This window comes from Ylistrum balloti, unplaced genomic scaffold (assembly GCF_031769215.1).
Source record: "Ylistrum balloti isolate Yb309-2 unplaced genomic scaffold, AGI_CSIRO_Ybal_v1 Utg371018, whole genome shotgun sequence".
Taxonomy (NCBI): Eukaryota; Metazoa; Mollusca; class Bivalvia; order Pectinida; family Pectinidae; genus Ylistrum; species Ylistrum balloti.
In genome coordinates this window covers 34,734-57,530 of record NW_026782566.1, presented here as the reverse complement: position 1 = coordinate 57,530, position 22,797 = coordinate 34,734, and the positions used below count along the sequence as shown (strand labels likewise).

Here is a 22,797-nt window from a genome sequence, read left to right as displayed (position 1 = left end):
ATCTGTTTTTCACTTAACCCCAGTGATGTTGAACCAATGACATGTCAAAAATCACAATTTCTAAAGAGTATCCAACTGCAATAGCTACTTTTATTTTGGTGAATGTAAAGGTCAACAGGTGATTGTTGCAGTTATATACATGATACTCCATCAAAAAAGTAATTTTGTAGATTTTCCAAATGGTTACAATATATTGTCACACAACACCACACATGGTACATTGTGTATTTGATTGTCCAGTACTCCGTTTATTTGTATATCCTATTGTTACAAAGTCAGCTCCCTTAGATTTCCTCTGTCCCTTGTCTGTTCTTACTCATATCTGTCTGCTGCCTTTTCCCACTCTCTCTAGCTTTTGAACAACAACCTATACTTGAAATTACTGTTCTTTGTAACGCCCCTTTGTGGTTGAGTTTACGTCAGTCCAGTGTTATAAGACTTTTGACCAAAGCTCTGCTCTCTATGAATACACACCATTTTAAAGTTACCATTATCCCACCTCATAATGAACCAGACTGATAACCACAGCAAACAAACAAGCATGCAAACAGACAAAGATCCCTTTAACAGACGAAAACAAAAAATCAAAAAAGATTTATATATGTCTTATAAATGATTTATTTTTAAAACCTTCCATACAAGTACTATTAAAAACATCATCAAAACTTTTTATAGATCACTTTGTTTTATATACTGTGAATATTAACAATACAGACAAATAAATGATGTTAGAAGCTAAAACAAAAGTTCTGGACAGTAACTATGGGTACTGTATATCAAAGTACAAATTACTTTAGTACAAAGTTCTGTTACATGTCAGACCAAATGATCTTTTTCTCCACTACTGCAAGTTGCAGTAAAATCTGTATTTACTTACGTACTTCAACGATGAATGACCAATAGTTAAGAGGATATCAATTCTTGTTTAATTTCAATACTTCTTCATTAAGTAGAGAAAAACAGATACACAGGTTACCGTAAGAAATGTCAACAAAGAGGAAATATGTATTTAAATCAGACAAGAGGCCAAAGGATCTGTATCTCTCACACTGTATTCATTGCTTTTCACAAATACATTATCATTGCAAATCATTAGCATTCAAAGTTTTGAGAAGTAGTCTTTTGATGGTTTCACGAATTTGGCCTATGATTCTTTGAATATGGGTCAAGGTTCTTTATTTTTGTTAACTTTGTTGGTCCTCATCCTGAAACCTAACAAATGAATATAATGACACCAGGCCTTTGTTGTTTGAAGAGTTTAACACATCTGACCCATGTAACCTTGAATACATGTCAATATCATTTCTTTTTCTTAACTTTATTAGACATATACCAAGGCATCTACCTAGCAAATATCACCATTCAAGGCCTTTCAATTAGTGATCAGAAGCTCCTTGAAGGATTGAAGCTCTGCGACCTTGAATATTGGTCAAGGTTACTTCTTTTCACAACTTTGTTGGACTTCATTAAAGGAACATTTTAGCTAAATTTCACCATTATAGGCCTTTTGGTTCTTAAGAAGTCATCACTGCAGGTTTTAACATCTGTGGCCTTGAATGTGGATCAAGGTTATTTTTTTCTGCAAACTTTGTCGGGCTTCATCCCAAGAAACTTCAGCCATGTATCATGATTAAAGGTTTTTTTATTATTGAGAAGATGACATTTAAAAGAAGCTTATAAATGAAGAGAAATTGTAAAAAAAAATGTAATTACCATATTAAATATCTTAATAGACTTTGTAACAAGGCTCCTCATTATCTTGTTGTGTTGTTATTCTGACAAAATCTTGCTTGAAGATTCAGTAGGAACATTTATAACATGTGGTTATGTCACTTGGGAGTGCAATTCCAACCATATCTCTGGTAAATAATATTTATTACTGGTGAGCTTATTTATAGTATGAAGACAACATATATTTTATCCCTAGCTTGTAGACCAGGCAGTCAGCATATTTCTGTTAGGGAGTTCTTGCATTCTTCCAATAATGACATATTCAGATTGAATTGCTGTAAGATATTTACAAAGTTTGTTACACAGAAGCCTAAAGGGTCTTATCCCTTTTTCCCTTTTTTCCAGAAGAAATGAGGTAAACTCTCAAGTGTCAGCAGTGTACTCTGGTCTAATGTGTTAAATAACACAATAGCAATCTTTAATAACACAATCTTATCTATACAGGATCACAGGTCAACTTTCATCCGAGTCACTATCATCAGCAAACTCTTTGTCAAAGTCTTCTTTAGATATCTGAAATACAAAAAATATGTAATTGTAAGTAAAGCAAAGATTTGTAATTTTGAAGCAATGTTAGACAAATACCATATGTGTTAAATGTTAATGAATGTCTTAGCTTTCAAGTAGCAATCACATAGAAGATTACACCGAAAGACACACAAGTGAATAACATCTTTAAGTACAAAGTAAAATATGATGGAGTAGAGCCAAACAATGACTTAAATTGAATCATACAGCTGCTTCATCCTTCTAAGACTTGTCACTGATGCTAAGGACCAAAACATTAAACCTAGGAGATGACTGAAAAAATCCAAAGTGATCAAAAGAAATGTAAAAATCTAGATGGGGAGGGGCACTAACCCCTTAATTACAATATATTTTACATATTTGCTAGCAAAGCATACAAATGTCTTTAAAGGAAATATTTGATGATCAACATTAAAAAGCACTTGTTGGTCATTCTACAGAATAAGATTAAATATGGGTTGGCTTATTACCAGAAAAAGGTTTACTTAGTGCATAAATAAATGGGCAAATGACATCACTGCAAAATTCAAGGAAACAAGGTAGAAAGGAAAGATAAAACTTCAATATGTTTGCAGAAACGATCAATGAAAACATTAACACAAATTAGTGTTGGCTGGATCTGACATCAACACTCTGATTTAAACTTCAACTTACATTCTTGCATACATGCATTCAACTTACCTTTCCCTTTTTTAGTTTCTTCATCAATTTCAAGTCCTTGTCAATATCATCAATGTCTTCCTCTGATATCTCTTGCTTGCGTTTACCCAATTTCTCTTTACGTTTCTTTTTCCTGTCTTTACGGTCTTTGTGTTGAGACCATGACTTTGTCTGCAAAGGTTTTTTAGGTTTTCCCTTTTTCACAATTTCTCCATTTTTCATTTGGTCCTGTCTCATTTTCTCTTTGGCTTTATCTCTGAAGGTGAAAATTTAACATGTAATTATATTCAGTGTTTCTAAAACTGATATAAAACATCAAAATCACTTTACTCAGCATCAAGTTCAGTTCTAAGTTCTTTAGATTTCAAATAAGAGGCTCAAGGGGCCTGCAATTCTCACCTGGTATTCAATGCTTTTCATAAGTTCATTTACATTTCACATCATGGCATATAACCTGACAAATTTAACTAACATTGAGGACCCTGAGGGAGATCAGCCTTTGGCTAAAACTTGTACATGCTCGATAAATAAACTTATCATTTTGGCATTTTATATATTTAATGAAAATGAAACTCTAAATCTAGTAAGGTCATGATACTCAAAACATCATTCACTTTGTAAACTTTGCCTAGCAACATCACAGAAATCTTCTAATTACCAAAACTTTAGGCCTAGGTCAGTTGGAAAAAGCAGTTTGAAATTTTAACACATATGACATTGGAGACCTTGATTATCTGCTCTTCAGGTGGTGCAGTGATAACACACTAGACTTTCACCTAGATATCCATGATTTGATTTGCCAAATGGTCCTGAAATGGTATGAATATTTTGGGTATTACCAATGGGGCCACCTGCCTGACTACGTAGGTTTTCACTTGTTTCTTGTTAAAGTAAGACCCCTCCCACACTTTCATATCCAGGTCAATAATTTCTTTCACAACTGTTGTAAAATAATTTAAGTTTAGATTTTATTGAACTATCAATATCATTTTACTCCCAATGATATAACTGCCTACAGGGCAACAGATACTGACTTGTAAGGTATGGTCATCCAGTCTACATCTGGGGCAATGAAGTTTGTCAGCACTTTTCCTTTCAATTCTGGCATTTTAGGGACACGAACCAGTCCAAAACCAGTTGCCAGTCTACCAAAGTCTAGGTCTTTCACTCTAAAGATCATGTTGCACTCATGTTTAACATAAGACTGCACACAAGACACATATGCTTTGGCTGCTTTGTCCATCATGGCCCGGTCTTTCATGGACATTTTCTGAAGTTTTGGGAGGTGATTCTGAACACTGTCTGCTTTTTCTATCATCTTTAAAGGTGCTTTCTGATTAATTTCAATAAATTTAACATAAGCATCTTCAGTTGGTAACAGAAATATAAGAGCTGTCCCTTTATTGCCGATTCTTGCTGTACGTCCACATCTGTGGATAAAGGAGTTTGCTGAACTAGGTGGATCATATTGAACAACCCAATCAACTTCTGGGATATCCACACCCCTGGCCATGACATCTGTACACAAGAGGGCACCACTTTCCAAGGTTCTGAATCTGGAGAATATCTTGTTCCTCTTTTTCTTCATTTTGCCATGTATGGAGAGGATCTAATTAGAAATAACAGATGGATAAAACATTCAGATAGGAAACTAAAGACATTATGTTGTGATATTGATATGTTAAATTTCAGTAATTAAAATTTGGTCGTTATCATTAGTAAGATACGTAACCGTTCTTTAGTTAAATATGGTACATGTTATAGTATATACAATACATCTGCATGTATTTTCATATTTAAAGACCACTGATGCCATCTAAATTAGTTGAAATACAGACACATAATTAAAAAATGTCCATAAATATTTTAGCGTTCATTGTTTTCCAGTAATGATCATTTCAAATTGTTCAATCTCTAGCATACTTAATGTAAGAAATTAAATGTTTTCCATTACTGCATCATTCAAAGAATAGTAAAATACCTGAAGCATTGATCTAATATTTCAGAATTGATATCAGTATAAAGTGAAACTGGCATGACCTGTCAAGTGATTTACCGTATTAAGAGTGTATTGCTAAAATGATATAAACAAACTCACCTGAGATTTTTTCAAGATATGCTGTATGGCTTTAGAAAAATAGTCAACACCAGCACATGTGCTGAAAAACACCAAAATTTTGAGTTCCCTGTTAATGTGTAGGAAGTGAATGAGTTGGTTAAACTTTTCGTCACTGTCCAGTATCATGTACTGGTTTTCTAAAGATGCTGGTGTCCTTCTTATGCCACTTGAGTCAGAGCTCTCTCTTTTTTCCTTTACGTTAATCCGCACTGGATTTCTCATCCCCGCCCTGATAAGTTTTTCTACCTCATCTGTTTGGGTAGCAGAAAACAAGCCTGTCCGACGCTGTTTTGGTAGAAAGCTCAGAATTGTGTTTATGCTAGCTTCAAAACCCATTTCTAACAAACGATCTGCTTCATCCAACACAAGAATTTCTAGAGATTTGACACTGGCAGCAAGATTACATCCATCCCATTTTTTCTCTAAAAGAGACTCAAATCTTCCGGGTGTAGCAACCACAATGTGACCTACAATATACAGAAGAAAAAAAAAGAGAAAACAACAAACAATGACACCACATGTACTTTTGATATTTTGTATAACCCGATAACTTTAAAACAATTTATTTTTCTCCATCAACGGCATGTAATAAAACGTTAGCAAAGTATATCATCAAACAAAAAGCAAGAGTCCTTGATGTAAATTAATCATCGAGAACCAAAGCTATATATATCTATGGAAATGCAATCATTTCGTTTCATATATTTCGATAATGAGGGAAAACGGCTGAATGTACCTCTAATATTTTACAGATGACAGTTTAATATGAAATTGAATCTTACCTCCGTTTGACTTAAACTTATTGACATCACTGTGTAGGTTTTCGCCACCAATAAATAAAATAGAAGCTACGCCATCGTGGTGTTCAAGAAAATGGTCAATGACCTCTTTGATTTGGAAGGCTAGTTCTCTCGTAGGTGTTAGGATTATAGAAAATATCTCTTGTTTCTTCAGTTTTCCCGTTTCAGTCGTGTGTTTATCAAGTTTCTCAAGAATCGGAATAAGAAAAGCTAACGTTTTGCCACTACCAGTAACTGCCTCAGCTGCAACATCCTTGTTGCCAATAAAAAGTGGTATACATGCCGCTTGAACAGGTGTAGCCTTCACGAATTTTAGCTTTTTCAGTGTATTTAGGGTAGAATCACAAAGTGTAACTGGTAAATCCTCCCACGTGGGTTCCATGTTTGTTATTGGTATCGAGTCAGTAAATATTGCAAAATGAAAAAAACATAAGGATATAATACGGATTGCTCTACTATTTACTCATAAAGGTGCAGATCTCCAAAGCAACAACGTACAGATATATCTTTATATAAGTAGTTAATCCGTTTCTAATACTACAATAAATTCAAAAACATAATTTAACTTGATTTCTGAATAAGAAAAATTCTGAAATATTAACTTAATTTTGTGGCCACGCTTTTATTACCTTCAAAATGAAGAGTTCGGCTTTGTTTGCGAGCATCCACCTTTCCACTAGAGCTGAGAGTTGAGTCTATCATTCCATGAAGTAGATGTCGTTTGGAATGTGTTAGGTACCTTTAACGTAAGTTGAATTGGTTGCATTTTCAAAGATTATAATTTATGAGCAAAAAAAAGCATCGTTTCACGACTTGCATGTTTGCACCGGTAATGCACGCTTTGTTGAGAATATGATTTGTTCTGCAATATTTGGTGTAGAGAGGCTCAGGAACTTTAAGTTTATGGTCACTTACAGACCACTTCTTCACTGAAGATTTTTCCTAAGCACGTTTTGAAAGATGACTTGGAAACTTACTGTTATTTTTTTTAGAATTATTTACAAGAACACCATTTTTTTACCGGGAAAATCAGAGTAGTTTCCCCTTGGTCATCAATGACGCTTTCATGTGTATGGTGATGTGAAGTCTTGTGTTATAAAAGGGTAAATAAAATTTCAATGGATATGATAATAGTGTTGATAATTAACTGCACAACGAAAACAATTATAAACATTCCCCCAATATTAAGGAAAAGTCCGTACCATCTTCTTTCTTTAAAAAAAAAAGATAGTAGCAACATTATTACATTTTTTTTCAAATTAGTAAGGGATATATAATCAAATTGATAAAAAGAAATCTAATTATAATTGGTATGCAGCTTTGTTATGTTCTGATTTATTTTCTTGTTCTATAAATATTTAATGTTTGGGAGACCATGTTCAATGAAAAAAAATAGAATGTCAGAATAGATCAAATTAAAAGCTGGCTTAATCTTACAGTAAGAGAAGTGTCTGGTGTCTTTGTCTAACAATGTAGTATAGAAGAAGTATTTAATTGTGATAGAATTGTTGTTTTGTTTACAAAAAGATGTACTTTCTGCATGATAGTCAATCAAAACAGTTACTTTCATGTAATTAGTTTCTTGATTAATTTCAACTTCAATAATTTTTTTAACCCATCCTTCTTTGAGTCTATCAGGGTTTTCCATAATTTTGTTAGTAGTAGGCTATGTAGTGAAAGTAGGAGGCTGGCCTGCCGTGTACGTGTAGTTGTGTACGGAACATTACGGAACTGGATTGGTGTAGGCGGCCAAATGGTCAAAGTAGCCGGTCAAATTGGCCGGCAACTGGCTCTTATGGAAAACTCTGGTCTATGTTCATTCCATGAAATTTAAGATTATTCAAGTATTTCTACATCTGAAATATAGTTCCAGTTTTCTGCACAGACATCTTACTGCATTTTGTATCTATTAAAACCATATAACAGTTATCCAAGTGAATTTTTAAATTAACCATATGAATTAAATCATTTCTTTGAGATGATGAAAAATGTTTTCACTGAAGGAGGATCTTGCTTACAATTTTGAAATCTTAGAAAAAAATATTTGCATTAAAACTTTGTGAATAAATTTACCTTCATTTACATGAGAGTTACATTTATTAAGTGACAAAGGGAAGTAAATGAACAGTACATGCATTAGTCCAAACTTGAAAGATGATTAGCAGATTTCTTTTTGAAGTAAATGTATACATGGTTATCATTTACCAACAAGTCTACATACTTGTACTTGTTGGAAGCTGACAGATATTACTATTAATAATTTTAATGAAATTGTATCGGTCTCAAGGTAACAAACTTTTGTTAGACTTTGCCCATGGAGAAAACAATTCACAAATAGCATGGGTTTAAATGACTAGCTACATAATGGTATTACAGTAATAGTAAACAGATATCATGGTGACATTGTGTTAATTTTTGTGTTGACATGTATATCTTTTAATATGTATGCTTTTAGATGAATATTTTTTTATTTCAGCTACTAGATTATACTTACAAGTTCAGTAACTAGCAATAGTTGTGGAATATCATACTTATTAACAAGCAATAGTTGTAAAAAAAATATACTTATAAACACTAATAAGCTTGCCTTAGAAAAAATACATGTAAAATTATTTGACCTCAAGTGAACCCTACAACCATGTTGCTGAATTCATAGCTTGACATTAAATAGTATACCAAGGTACACCTTTTATCACATTTCTGTCTTGTCTATGCATTGTACAGGGGTTTCTTTTATCATCATGCTGTAAATAAAATGGTTGCCCGTAAAAAGACCAAAAGAAAGTCATCATGGTTCACGTCAGGAAATCAACTCTCTAAAAAGAAAATGGAAGATGAGACAGCACAAAATATTGTAAAGATGAAGGAAGATGAAGCTTGTTGTATCATCGATGACAGTGATGTGACTATGGAGGGAGATGGTGAGTCACACCTGTGTATCAGACTGCTTTCAATGTCATTGCTGATCAATCTTCAGTAATAGAGCCAGTCCTCAAAGTTTATAATGCTAATGTATATTATAATATATCATTAATGTATAATTATATTTGAAGTAAGATTCCCATGCATTCTGTTGGCACATGTAGTTTTATATAATCATCTAATAAAGAAATTAGATTTACAGCCTAGTGACTGGTTTTCATGTATATACGATAAAAAAACCATTGCTTTCTTGCCAGGCCCCCAGCCTATAACATAATGAAAAAGGATCTGCTGTAGCCACCTGTTGCTAGCTATGTACTGTCTGTCTTGCTGTCCAATAGCTGCTTGTTGTCATGTATGCTAGTTTTTGGTAGAAATATGAATGTATTCTGTATCCCTTTAGCATTTATTTAAGACAGTATGTTGTTGTAATGGTTCTGTGTTTATGTGCGATGGATGTTGCAGTAGCTTATATGTGTTGTGTTTCTGTTAATTACTGTATACTGGGAAATTTTTGCCCTTGTAACAAGTTGTTTAATTTTCACCCAGGAACAGGGACGTCAAATTTAAGATAAGTGCAACAATTGGTTACAGTTATGTAACCCTTTCATGTAATCCACAGAGGGCAAAATGAACATGAGGTGAAATTGTATAATGGTATCCCAGTTCTGCATCCCCAAAATAATATGTTTAGCCATGTCTGAGTCATGAAGTTCATAATACTTGCATTAACAATAACAAAACACAAATCTTTGTAGATCTTGTTTCTGGAAAACGACTCTAAGTAACTCTTTACTCACAAAGACATGAAACACACTAATAATGAATTACAAATGTGATGAATTTTAGTAATCCTTTTTCGTATCAACCTATGCTATCATTCAAAATATTTTCATTTGCTGTTATAAAATGGCTGAATTAATTCTACATTTATGAGCCATTAAACACGAGCTTGATGTTGTTTAATATATATTGTACTAGTTTGTGTGTATGTCTTAGAAATATTGGATGCTTTGCTTGACATGAAAACTTGTTGTTTCCGACAAAGATGTATCTTTGCTGTATGAGCAATTTTTTTTCACATTACAATGATTTTGTTTTCAGCATGCTAGTTGATAGGTTTATGAGGAGGATAAACTTTCTGACTTTAAAAATATGAAGATTAAGATATGAAGATTGTATAGGCATTATACAACTGAAGCTGATAATCCAGCAAACTCTTGTCTTGTATAAACCACATAAGACAGTTGATAGAGATCACAAAGTAACTGTCAACACTCATTCAGGTTGGACCAATCTTAGTATTGTGAAAGAGTGATCCAACTGGTAACATTGTTGCTATGGCAAAAAGTTACTGTGTAGTGCAAGGGTGTAGGAATTCCAGTGGAATTCTGAGGAAAAATCAAAAAGGAACTTGTGATGAACTCAAAGGTCAGACAAAGGAGAGTTGTCCATGTCCTGCCCCTCAGCCACTGTTCCCCTTTCCTCAGGATGAAAGCAAGCGTAAAACATGGATGAAGAAAGTCAAATTGGCTGAAGAAATGTTCAACACTAGGTTGAGGGTGAGTGAAGAAAACAAGTTAAAATTCATTATAACAAAGTTACTTTCTCCAAAGTAGTTCAAATGTCATGATTGACACAAAAACATATCCAGTATCAAAATGTATGTTCTGTATGAAATTTTAAATTTTGTTTGTTAAAAATTATTTTACTATATTCCATATACCGGTACTCAAGAAGACTTTAATGAAACTTGTTATTTGTCAATGATATGGTTATTTTTATAGACAGTATACCATTAAGCATATAAATGAATACAAAACAGGCCAAGGTAGAGGTTGGTTTCTTTATAATATTTTCAAACTTTCTTCACAAACTTAGATTTAGATATTAACTGGTTGGTCCATAACAGGTGTGTGCTGTGCACTTCCGAGACAAGAAGCCAACAGAAGAAAACCCTGATCCAGAATTAGACTTGGATTTCAATGTGAATTCACATTCAGAACTTGTGACAAATGGTAAGCAGTTATAATCATTTAGCTCAGAATTCATTTTTGTGCAGAAGTAAAGTATTTGAAGATTGGGGTTTGCACTTTGTGTTTGATAGAGACAACTGACAGTTCAACATATATACCTATATATTGTCTTCTGTAAGGAAATGCTTGTTAGGTCTGTGATATCTGAGCATGAAGTAAGGGATCATTGTTGGAAAGACTTCAGATGTAACATGATATTTCATTGGTCAATAGAAAAAACATTGTGACAGTACAACATCAATGTACCTTCCACAAATTTTTCAATTCTAATATCTAGCCCAGATAACAATTGTCAAAAATGACACCAGGAACAATAGCCTTACTTTGGAAGGTCCCCAGATTTGGAATTTCACTGACATCGCAAATCCTTTACACATTGTCAGTAAAACTCAATTTGTGACTGTATTATCACCAAATTTCAAAACACAATAGGATTATCCACTAATTAATGCTCAGCCCCATATAGTGAGAGTTTTGGTACAATTAGAATACGTTTATTGAAGTGCTGATATATTGATACAGTAAATGTTTTAGTTATGGCTGTCATGAAAAACTTATATAAGTATGTAAACTTTTGTGACGGTATAGTTATTTGGTAACACACTGTTCTGAAAAAATATGATTTAACATAACAAGACGTATTTGTGTTGTTGTTATTGTTTTTATCTATTTTTGTATTCAAGGTTCCCAGCACCATAAACATCATCAGAAGAACCTGCAGCTATTCTGTCGACTCTGTGGAAATAATGAAGGAGTCGTTACTAAATCCTGTAGGGCATATCCAAAGTATAAATTTCAGCAGGATATATTTAAATCTCTAGCCATCGATGTCACACAAGATTCCTGTTTTATTTACCCCAGAAATATTTGTTATGTCTGTCGCGCAAAATTAAGTGCATGGAAGTCTGGCGTGCAAAAAGGCCGTTCTATTGATATACAGATACAACCAGCAAAATTTGTTCCACATGATGAGACAACTAAATGCCTTGTGTGCTTGAACCAGTCTCTCAGAACTTGCAGACCACCACAGATGGCTACCAATGCTGAGTCAAGTAAGCCATGTTTAGGTAGGGACAGAGTTCAAGAGTTACTTCCCCTCTATCACCAAAGGAGTCTACTATAGGTCAGTCAGTAGAGTAACAGACTTTGCAATTTTTGGTGAAGATCTGAAGTTCATGGTTCTACCCCAACCCAGGATGGTTTGTGTTACTCCGGAGCTGAAATCACCGACCATCCTGTGCTGTCAATTTGTCCTTTGGCAAGACACTTAATTGTAACAGCTGTAGTTAGAATTTGTTAAGTTCCCCTCATCATTTGCAGTGGAGAAATCGTCAGCTGTTATAAGGAGTGTTAGATTGATGTTCAATATCTTTCTGTTGCCTGTCTTTAAAAAGCATGCTATAATTTGTTGGTATTAGAGATGTGTTTTAGTTTGATATTAGCATGCCTTTCCTGTTATTTGTATAGAATGTATCCCTTTTATATTCTTTTTATTAGCTTGTCACTAACCATTCTTCTTTAGCTGTCTGTGTCAGTATATAACACTGAATATATGAATTCTTTCTATTTTACAACAATTGTGAAACAAATTATTCCAACTTAATATTTATTACACTTGTTGGCCCCAATGGAAGTGTTGGGAGTACACAAGCAAAACCTATGTGGTTGGGCCTGGGCCTCTTTATGTTTCAGTAAGCACTGTGTATCAACTAAATATCAATAAATATTGGCAATAATTCAAATTCAAATGAATATCTAGTTCTAGTGTAATACTGATATTTGAATATAAAATTGAGACATATACTGATCAGAAATATCATCCATCACAGACATACATATAGACAGGAATATGTTACTGCCATCTATCACCATCACAGACATACATATAGACATAATGTTAGCCATCTATCACCATCACAGGACAGGAATAATGTTACTGCCATCTAGCACCATCACATAATGTTAATACACATCTATCACCATCACAGATATACATATAGACAGGAATAATGTTACTGCCATCTATCACCATCACAGACATACATATAGACAGGAATAATGTTACTGCCATCTCTCACCATCACAGACATACATATAGACAGGAATAATGTTGCTGCCATCTATCACCATCACAGACATACATATAGACAGGAATAATGTTACTGCCATCTATCACCATCACAGACATACATATAGACAGGAATAATGTTACTGCCATCTATCACCATCACAGACATACATATAGACAGGAATAATGTTACTGCCATCACAGACATACATATAGACAGGAATAATGTTAATACCATCTATCACCATCACAGACATACATATAGACAGGAATAATGTTACTGCCATCTATCACCATCACAGACATACATATAGACAGGAATAATGTTACTGCCATCTATCACCATCACAGACATACATATAGACAGGAATAATGTTACTGCCATCTATCACCATCACAGACATACATATAGACAGGAATAATGTTACTGCCATCTAGCACCATCACAGGCATACATATAGACAGGAATAATGTTACTGCCATCTATCACCATCACAGACATACATATAGACAGGAATAATGTTACTGCCATCTATCACCATCACAGACATACATATAGACAGGAATAATGTTACTGCCATCTATCACCATCACAGACATACATATAGACAGGAATAATGTTACTGCCATCTATCACCATCACAGACATACATATAGACAGGAATAATGTTACTGCCATCTAGCACCATCACAGACATACATATAGACAGGAATAATGTTACTGCCATCTAGCACCATCACAGTATATACATATAGACAGGAATAATGTTATGTTATTCCATTGGCGGAATACAACTGCCACATATAATTTTGCTGTATTCGACGGTGATTGAAAACGGTTGTAGCATGTACATTAATTTTACTGAATTACTTTCTGATTTACTTAAATATTTCATTTAGAAATATTGATAACTGTTTAAGTAAACAATTTTTTTCCCGAAAATTCGTAGAATTGCTTTTAATATCCATTGAAGTGTGAAACTATATTTCTTCATGGAGTAAATATTTTGATGTGCATCATCAGGTACAGCTCAGCATAACATTCACATCAGGTAAACAGATTGTATACCTTGTTCTCATTTGAGAAAGTGACATTTCTTACTGGGACTGACCAAGATTTACATGGCGGGTGTTGTTTATGAAGCAGAAGATACTTACTCTTCCGGAACACCTGGTTTTATTCTCCTTGTACTTTTTTCAGGGATTTCCATGTGAATATTTCCATTGTTCGTATTTTGCTTTAGTTTTGTCGAATTTGGAACACATGGTCAGTGTCTTAAAATGTAAACTGCATTCACACTCAACAGAACACAGCTTGTGTTTAAGATATTGACCATGTATTCTCTGTATACAGGAATAAGGTTACTCTCCTCTTGCACTCTTAGTTGTTATCAGTCATATCATATCATACATGCACATGTATAAATTATAATAGAATTAAATTTTTTTGTTCGCTTCAGACAAAGCCCTGACAAATATGGAGGATTGTAAAAAGAAAGATGAAGAAGACAATATATATGTGTTTGACTTCAAGCTCGACATGGATGACATCATCTCCTCCACCTTAAAGGAACTCTGTGAACCAGAACACGAGGACACATTGGCCTTCCAGTCAGATCTCTCCAAGTTTTCTCAGCAACTGCGAACCATTGACCGTGCGTTTTAATCAATACTTGTTATTATCTTGACCTAGATCACTTAAAGAGGGATTAATTAAATGTAGGGAGGGTATTTTTCAGTGTATATCTATGCATTCGGTTTTGATTTTTGGCATTCACTTGGAAAACAAATAAAAATGTTGTACATTTCAATGGAAAATTAACTTATCACACAATATTAAATCCTTTTGAGATTTGTTTCTTATTTCAAAATGTTTATTAATATGATAGATTTCCAAACTTACTATAATAGGAATACCTACACTATTAAACAACAGTAAAATTGTCTGGTAGAGAGGGCCTAGTTAACGGTAATACTGAACAAGACACTAACCACAGTTAGTAAAACTGCATCATTAGCAAATATTTTGAAATCTCTAACAAATTACATATTGTTGTTGATAAATAAAAGTCTGCAAACAACAGTAATTTTTTAAAGATTTATTTTGAACTATTTGTTATCTACTACCACCAACATTTCTATCATACCCCCATACATCTTTGGAACAAATTTTACTCTATATAATTATCTCTTTACTCCAGGCAAGACAAAGGAAGTACGTAAAATCTACACTGAATGTTCAGAGAAGCTACGTATCTACAGGGAGGAGTTGGAGGAGGCTGATCGTGAGGAAGAGTAGGTGTTCACTAAACATAATGGAACAATAACAATGATAAATGTAGTTAATTATTGAACTCTTTATGAATAACTGCATTATCTTATTTCATTGAAAACCTTACCCTTGATGAATTTTGAAAGTATATGTCAAATGGGATACAATACTATAAAAATTTTGTTATTTTAAAATTGAAGATGATTTTTGTATCCTACAATTTTCATGTTTTGTTACTCTTTATAATAATGAGTTTCTGGAAGTGACTGGTAGAAAATCATTCTGTCCATTTTCACTTACATTGTAATTACTAGTGGGATTAAAGCTTATAACGACATCAGATGTCTGTCAAGTTCTTCATTTTTTTTTTTCATTTTACTACTTAGAAGTATTTTCTCATATATGAGCTCTGAACAAATTTAATTATTCTGTAAGGGGCAAGCACCACCATTCAGTTGCTTTCTAATTTTCTGTCATCCTGTATTATTTTTTGTTGTATAACCAGTAAGTTGGTATAGGCAGTTTTACTTGACATGAACAGATTGCGAGAGGCAGCAGCAGAGATTGATGCTAAAGAGGCTGCAGAAGCTAATGCCAAAGTTGATGATGACAGCGACGAGGATGATGTACAGTTTGTGGCCGCAACCTACGACCCCTCCATCATGGAGAAGAGGCAAGGAATAGCTAACCAGAATAAAAACCTTGTTTCAGCTTTGTCAGCTTCACCAGCAACCACAAAAATGGAACCTCTGACACTACCTCCAGGGTAAGTTAACATTAGTAAACATGACATTTCCAAAGATTATTAAACTTGACATTCCCAAGGATTATTGAACATGACATTCTTAGAGTTAGAAAATATGATATTTCCCAGTGTAATATGACATTTCCCACTGTATGTAATCATGACATCTCCCAGTGTAAGTAAACATGACATTTCCTGGTGTAAGTAAACATGACATGTATTATAAGTTATGTGACATTATAACCATGGTAAATTAGCATGATGTTATCACCAGGGAAACTAACATGCCATTATCACTATGATTAGTAAACATGCCATTATCACTATGATTAGTAAACATGACATTATCACTACGATTAGTAAACAAGACATTATCACTATGATTAGTAAACAAGACATTATCACTATGATTAGTAAACAAGACATTATCACTACGATTAGTAAACAAGACATTATCACTACGATTAGTAAACAAGACATTATCACTACGATTAGTAAACAAGACATTATCACTACGATTAGTAAACATGTCATTATCACTTTGATTAGTAAACATGACATTATCACTACGATTAGTAAACAAGACATTATCATCAGTAAACAAGACATTATCATCAGAGGAATTAAATGTGACAAACATTACATTACATACACAGATATTTATTTCACATGGTAAATGTGATGTGTAGACAGAAATCAAGCATTCTCTCAGTATCACTTTTTATGTGTGCTTGTGTTATAGGGCTGTGTTGGTGAAGTTGCCCCCTAACGGTCAGTCCCAGGCAGGTAACAGCCCCTCACTCCAGTCCCTGAGAAATGCTCTAGCAGCCTCTATCAACAAACAAATCCCTCCACAGCTACAACCGACCACCACTACTGTGGTAAGTTTCTATATTTATAGCTGTGATAATCCTGATTCTCAGACATTACGGTATTCAAAATGCATACATTATTAATTTTAATAAATACTTGTATACAATCTTATTCTTTCAAACATAAATTTTACTTGAAGTGTTAATAGATTTAGAATTATACATAGCTAGCATGCAATTTACTACAATGAATCCCGGAAAAACCTTAATGAATTAATATTAGTAACAATATTTTGTTATGCAGAAATTGATAATGATTTCTATACAAGCTTTACTGGGATTCCAGGAAACAAATCTGTATAATATTGATTTTTATACGAGTTACACTATTTCTAAGGGACCCCAGTTTACTTGTTTGTTCAATATTTTTTTTTATACAAGTTGCATTGTTTCAAGGAGACCCCAGGCAACTGGTTTGTACATATACGTTACCAGGGGACTTCAAAGTAACTAGTTTTTAGGTCATCTGACCTGAAGGGTTATGATGACCTATTGCTATTGGAATCGTACTTGCTGTTTATTGTCCACCATCTGTATGTAAACTTTGCTTTGAAATGCGTCTCCTCCTTCATGCCTCAATGGATTTCAACTAGATTTTGGTTAATGCATTATTAGACCAAATGATTCTATTCAGCTAGTTGATACAACTCCTAGGGACTTGTGGATGGGGCCCCAAAAGGGGAAATCAGGCAATATTTTCCTTTCAAATGCTACTTCTCTTTCACGTCTTGATGAATTTCAACCAGATTTGGTCTGATGCATAATTGGGTGAAGGCAATGAATTCCTCTATTAAAATAGCAGATTCCACCCCAAAGGGCCAGGGAACAGGGTCTCAAAATGGGAAGTTGCTTTAATATACTATTCTTTCATGCCATAATTGATTTCAATGAAATTTGTTTTGAAACATCATTGAGGATGGGGCATTGTTTCTTATATTCAGAAATTTGGTTTGAACCCCGAGGGATTTAGAGAAAGGGCCCCAAATCAGGAAATTAGACAATGTTTTGCTTCATTATGCTACTGTTCCTTAATGCTTGAATGGAGTTCAACCAGATTTTGTCTGAAACACCATTGGAGTGGGCATTTAATTCTTAAATTCAGAAAGTTGATTTGACCCCCAGGGACGTAGGGACATGGCATATTTTGCTTCAAATTGCTAACCTTTCTTAATGCTTAAATGGATTTCAACTAAATTTTGTCTGAAATATTGTAAGGGGTTCCAAATTATTTCTTAAATTCTGAAAATTGATTTGACCCCTAGGGACTTGGGATGGCACTCCAAAAGGGGAAATTGGGCAATATTTTGCTTTAAGACATTACTCCTTCTTAATTCCTGGGTAGATTATAGGCAAATATGGTCTTGAGGTTGTCCTGAACAAATCTTATTTTTTTGGTTTGGTCTAAATTCCAACTTAACTCTTCTTGAACAAATGGTCTGAGCTACATCTCCAGTTTCATTTGCGATGTTTGGAGTTTCATTTGTTAAGGAAAAGAAACCGATGATATGTTTTTGTATTTCACCCTTGTCAAAAGTTTGACAACAAAGCCATAGTAGCCATTTTATAACATACTTGTGCAACTGTTTTTCATGAACAAAACCTACCATTTATAAGTTTCTGATACTTTCAAGAAATGCTGAAATTTTTAATTCATTGGATTTGTTAGATCAACATCCGCAAAATCTATTGTCTGTCCATCCATCCGTAGATTGTCAGAGGACAGTGAAGGGCCATGGCCCTCTTGTTACAATATTGACGTGAGTTACACTGTTTCTAGGGAACCCCAGGTAACCGGTTTGTACAGTCTAACACTCTGTAGAATCTCTTTTCTGTCCATTTATCCATCCATCCATTGATTGTCAGAGTTAAGGGCCATGGCCCTCTTGTTACAATATTGACGTGAGTTACACTGTTTCTAGGGAACCCCAGGTAACCGGTTTGTACAGTCTAACACTCTGTAGAATCTCTTTTCTGTCCATTTATCCATCCATCCATTGATTGTCAGAGTTAAGGGCCATGGCCCTCTTGTTACAATATTGACATGAGTTACACTGTTTCTAGGGAACCCCAGGTAACCGGTTTGTACAGTCTAACACTCTGTAGAATCTCTTTTCTGTCCATTTATCCATCCATCCATTGATTGTCAGAGTTAAGGGCCATGGCCCTCTTGTTACAATATTGACATAAGTTACACTGTTTCTAGGGAACCCCAGGTAACCGGTTTGTACAGTCTAACACTCTGTAGAATCTCTTTTCTGTCCATTTATCCATCCATCCATTGATTGTCAGAGTTAAGGGCCATGGCCCTCTTGTTACAATATTGACATGAGTTACACTGTTTCTAGGGAACCCCAGGTAACCGGTTTGTACAGTCTAACACTCTGCAGAATCAGCAACGAATGGAAGCCCTGTACAGGGCAGATGTGGAGTAAGTTTGAATGATCAGTTATTATTGTCAACAAGTCCAGTGATATTCAGTATACCCAACTTATATACACCAATATTAAGGTACACATTCCCAGCATTTTCTACAGATGAAAAGTTCCATTGTTTTGCAATATTAAGTTTATCATACCAGGTAGTTCAACTTTTGATGAAAACGTCTGAATATTTGAATATATCTCAAGTCAACATAATTTATTGTACTAATGCAGTAACTACTTATTTCTTAATACGTTTTGGCAACTTTACTGGAAATTATTATTTTTACAATCTTAATGGCCTGTTTATACATTTTTTAAGTATATTATAGGAAAATTAATTTCCAGCCTCTGTATATAGTGGAAGACAAGACACACCATCTACATTGATTGGTGAACAGCAGTTAGTACATTTATCCTGTTATAGTGGCCTTGTGGTTAAAATGGGTCATATTTGAGTGTAAAAATAATGTTGTCTTTTACAGGACAATAGAAGTTGGTGGTAAAATACTTGGAAAGAAATTTAATGATATTTGGTACAAAGGAACTGTATCAGACATCCAGAATAAAGATAAGCCTGTTGCAGAGGTATGTAACAAAAATATTATGCAGAAATCAATCTCTAACAATCAGATAATTAAACCTCTTCAGGTCCCTACCAGCTGGAGCCTAGTTAGTAGATAACTCGTTGTTTGATAAGGTAGTTTGTAGGCAGTCTGATAAATAAAGATTTCAGAGTACAAGATTTTTGTATTGTTAGTCTTTATGTAGTATATTGCTTATATATATTTATGCATGTAACTTCTACTATTTTTGTATTTGGGTCATGATTTTGAACTGTCAATGAGAATAGGAACCTATGAAAAGAATAAGACAAGCCAGTGTTGTTTTATTTAGGATTCTGTGATATTAAGGCTGAAAATATCTCTCTTTATCTTCAGTATTTAGTATTTCTTCACTTCTGATTTTTTTCATTTTCAGAGGAAATATAGCATTAAGTTTGATGGAAAAGGAAAGAAAGTGCTGAGTCCAAAACATGTTGCTTTTAAAGACCCGATAGTTCGACAGATCTATGTAGGCACACGAGTCATAGGTCAGTAGCTGTGGTCAGTAAAGTATGCAGATACCGAGGATATAGGTCAAATACTGACATTGAAATTGGTCTAGTTCATAGATTGAGTCCTGGATAAGACAGGATCAAAAGATTGGACCAAAGAATATACTCAAAATGTGGTATGGTCCTTGGTCGGAAGATTTCTAGTTAACTTGAGTTGGTTATGACAGTAAGCAAGAAATTTCTCTAAGAAGTTGTCGTTTCCTCTCCCTGAAACTCTCACTTGTATATTAGATGTCAGAGGGATAGAGAATTGAATGATGTTTTACATGTGTGTTCATCCCAAATATAGTCCTGACTTTGGGTCTTAGATTTTACTTGAGTCTAACAGCTTAATCTTAGCTGTGCTGTAATGTTTTCTGAAAATCAAAGGAAGTTTACTTATCTGAATTATCTCATTTTAGCATTGTATCGTGATGAAGATTCAACATCGTCATACTATGCAGGGATAGTAGCTGAAACTCCCAACGGCCGAAATCAACAGAGGTTCGTCTCATACTTTACTCATTCCAGTTTCTGAATAGTTCCCTAACATAAGATCTCTCAATATCTTTGTCCAGGTCATTCTCATCTTATGAAAAAATTATTGGGTTTTATGTTATAGATATGCTGGTGAATGTATTTCATTGTTCTGGCTTGTCTTTTTTAGGTATCTGATCTTCTTTGATGATGGCTATGCACAGTATTCACTGGCAGCAGATATCAACAAAGTCCTGTGGCAGAGTAAGTCACTTTACAGATCTGATGTAGTCTTCAACTTATGTATCTGAAACCATGACAAGGGCTTATCCAATGAAATATCTGCTTGACCCAAGGATTTTTTAATAAATTCACTATTGATATTAACACGAAATAAATCCCATGTGAAAAATACATGATTTACATAACTAAAATCTATATAAAGGCAGTAATAACATCAGTGTAATTGATTTTAATATGTGTATCACAAAAACTTTATATTAAACCATTATAAGAAATAATAGGATTCCATGATTTTTTTTCAGGTAGTAATGTATGGGAGGACATCCATCCCGACTCACAGGAATTCATCAAAGAATACCTAAAACAATACCCCGAGGTAAGGACATACAGGTCCCAATTTATAACCAATCAGCTGATATCACAGTGTCACTTTGTCTTTTGTATGTACATTTACTGCCAGGTGAGATGTCCTAGATTTGGATACTTAAATGTATGTTATTACTATTTCTCAGAAACTGCTGAAGGGATGATTATACTCCTGATCATTTTGTATACCATACTTCTAAGTTGTCAAACATTGTTCAGAGGCAGTTTGTGCTTTGACGTGGTTTTGTTCTTGGGCAAGACACTTTACTCTATTTCCTGTGGATGGTATGCAATGGGCTGCCTGTATATTGATCAATGAGGTTACCACTGGATACTACAAAGAGATTGTGCCTCAAAATGACCTTGGTGATAAACCAAACAAACAAGCTTTGTTGAGTGTTATATTTAAGTACATGTATTACCATTATTCTAACACACTAAAAACTTGTGGACATGTGTTTTTGTAGCGACCCATGGTGAGGCTCCAGAAGGGTCAGATGGTAAAGACAGAGTGGAATGGTAAATGGTAAGTACAAAGATTAATACTATCTTCATCACTTCTTTGTAATTCATTTTAGGAAAGGAAATAATTGTTGGTTCAAGTTATCTTTTAGATATTTTTGAAATTTTCCAAAACCAAACCTTATAAACTGTGTTGTAATCTTCTATACCATGTCACAATGTCTGTATTTTGGTTGATCAATTAGCGGCTGATTATCAGGTATTAAATCATTAATTATTCATGCTAAAAGTGCCCCATTCAGTATCTCACTCCCAGACCACATTCTACTTCTGTGTTAATTGGTTCCTGATATGTTTTTCCCGTTACCAGACCATCATGTACACCTGTTTAAATCAATTTCTGATATAATTGTGCCTTTCCCAGACCATCAGGAACACCTGTTTAAATCAATTTCTGATATAGTTGTGCCTTTCCTAGACCAACAGGAACACCTGTTTAAATCAATTTCTGATATAGTTGTGCCTTTCCCAGACCATCAGGAACACCTGTTTAAATCAATTTCTGATATATTTTTCCCGTTACCAGACCATCATGTACACCTGTTTAAATCAATATCTGATATAATTGTGCCTTTTCCAGACCATCATGTACACCTGTTTAAATCAATTTCTGATATAGTTGTGCCTTTCCTAGACCAACAGGAACACCTGTTTTAATCGATTTCTGATATAGTTGTGCCAAACAGGAACACCTGAGACCATCAGCTTACTCTATTTTAATCAATACCAGTCAAGATGATTATAGTAAATGGTTCATGTCGTCTGTGCTTTAGGTGGACGGCAAAAGTGATGGAAGTAGATGCTAGTCTGGTCAAGATGTATTTCCTGGCAGATAAGCGTGTGGAGTGGATATATCGGGGATCTACCCGTTTGGAGCCTCTCTACACAGCACTGGTAAGATACCTTCACTAGATACAGTG

At 34.3% G+C, this 22,797-nt stretch overlaps 2 protein-coding genes across 2 annotated transcripts in view; one reads left to right on the top strand and one right to left on the bottom strand.

The window, feature by feature from the left end:
* Positions 1–660: 660 nt before the first annotated feature.
* On the bottom strand, positions 661–6,220 carry LOC132560131 (ATP-dependent RNA helicase DDX55-like). Its single transcript, XM_060224780.1, has 5 exons — positions 5,821–6,220; positions 5,018–5,505; positions 3,954–4,528; positions 2,941–3,175; positions 661–2,244 (listed from the first exon to the last, which is right to left on the bottom strand). The coding sequence occupies exons 1-5, from the start codon at positions 6,218–6,220 to the stop codon at positions 2,185–2,187; spliced, it is 1,758 nt and encodes a 585-aa protein (XP_060080763.1). The 3' UTR covers positions 661–2,184.
* A 2,373-nt stretch (positions 6,221–8,593) lies between these two features.
* Positions 8,594–22,797, top strand: part of LOC132560128 (histone-lysine N-methyltransferase SETDB1-B-like) — a 43,339-nt gene continuing 29,135 nt past the window's right edge. The window contains exons 1-16 of the mRNA XM_060224775.1: positions 8,594–8,759; positions 10,123–10,322; positions 10,673–10,778; positions 11,480–11,848; positions 14,325–14,519; positions 15,066–15,159; positions 15,678–15,902; positions 16,624–16,762; positions 19,099–19,181; positions 19,659–19,761; positions 20,155–20,266; positions 20,692–20,773; positions 20,937–21,010; positions 21,292–21,365; positions 21,823–21,881; positions 22,651–22,771. Coding sequence (XP_060080758.1) covers positions 8,594–8,759; positions 10,123–10,322; positions 10,673–10,778; positions 11,480–11,848; positions 14,325–14,519; positions 15,066–15,159; positions 15,678–15,902; positions 16,624–16,762; positions 19,099–19,181; positions 19,659–19,761; positions 20,155–20,266; positions 20,692–20,773; positions 20,937–21,010; positions 21,292–21,365; positions 21,823–21,881; positions 22,651–22,771 — 2,202 coding nt within the window. The remainder of the gene's footprint in view (positions 8,760–10,122; positions 10,323–10,672; positions 10,779–11,479; positions 11,849–14,324; positions 14,520–15,065; positions 15,160–15,677; positions 15,903–16,623; positions 16,763–19,098; positions 19,182–19,658; positions 19,762–20,154; positions 20,267–20,691; positions 20,774–20,936; positions 21,011–21,291; positions 21,366–21,822; positions 21,882–22,650; positions 22,772–22,797) is intronic.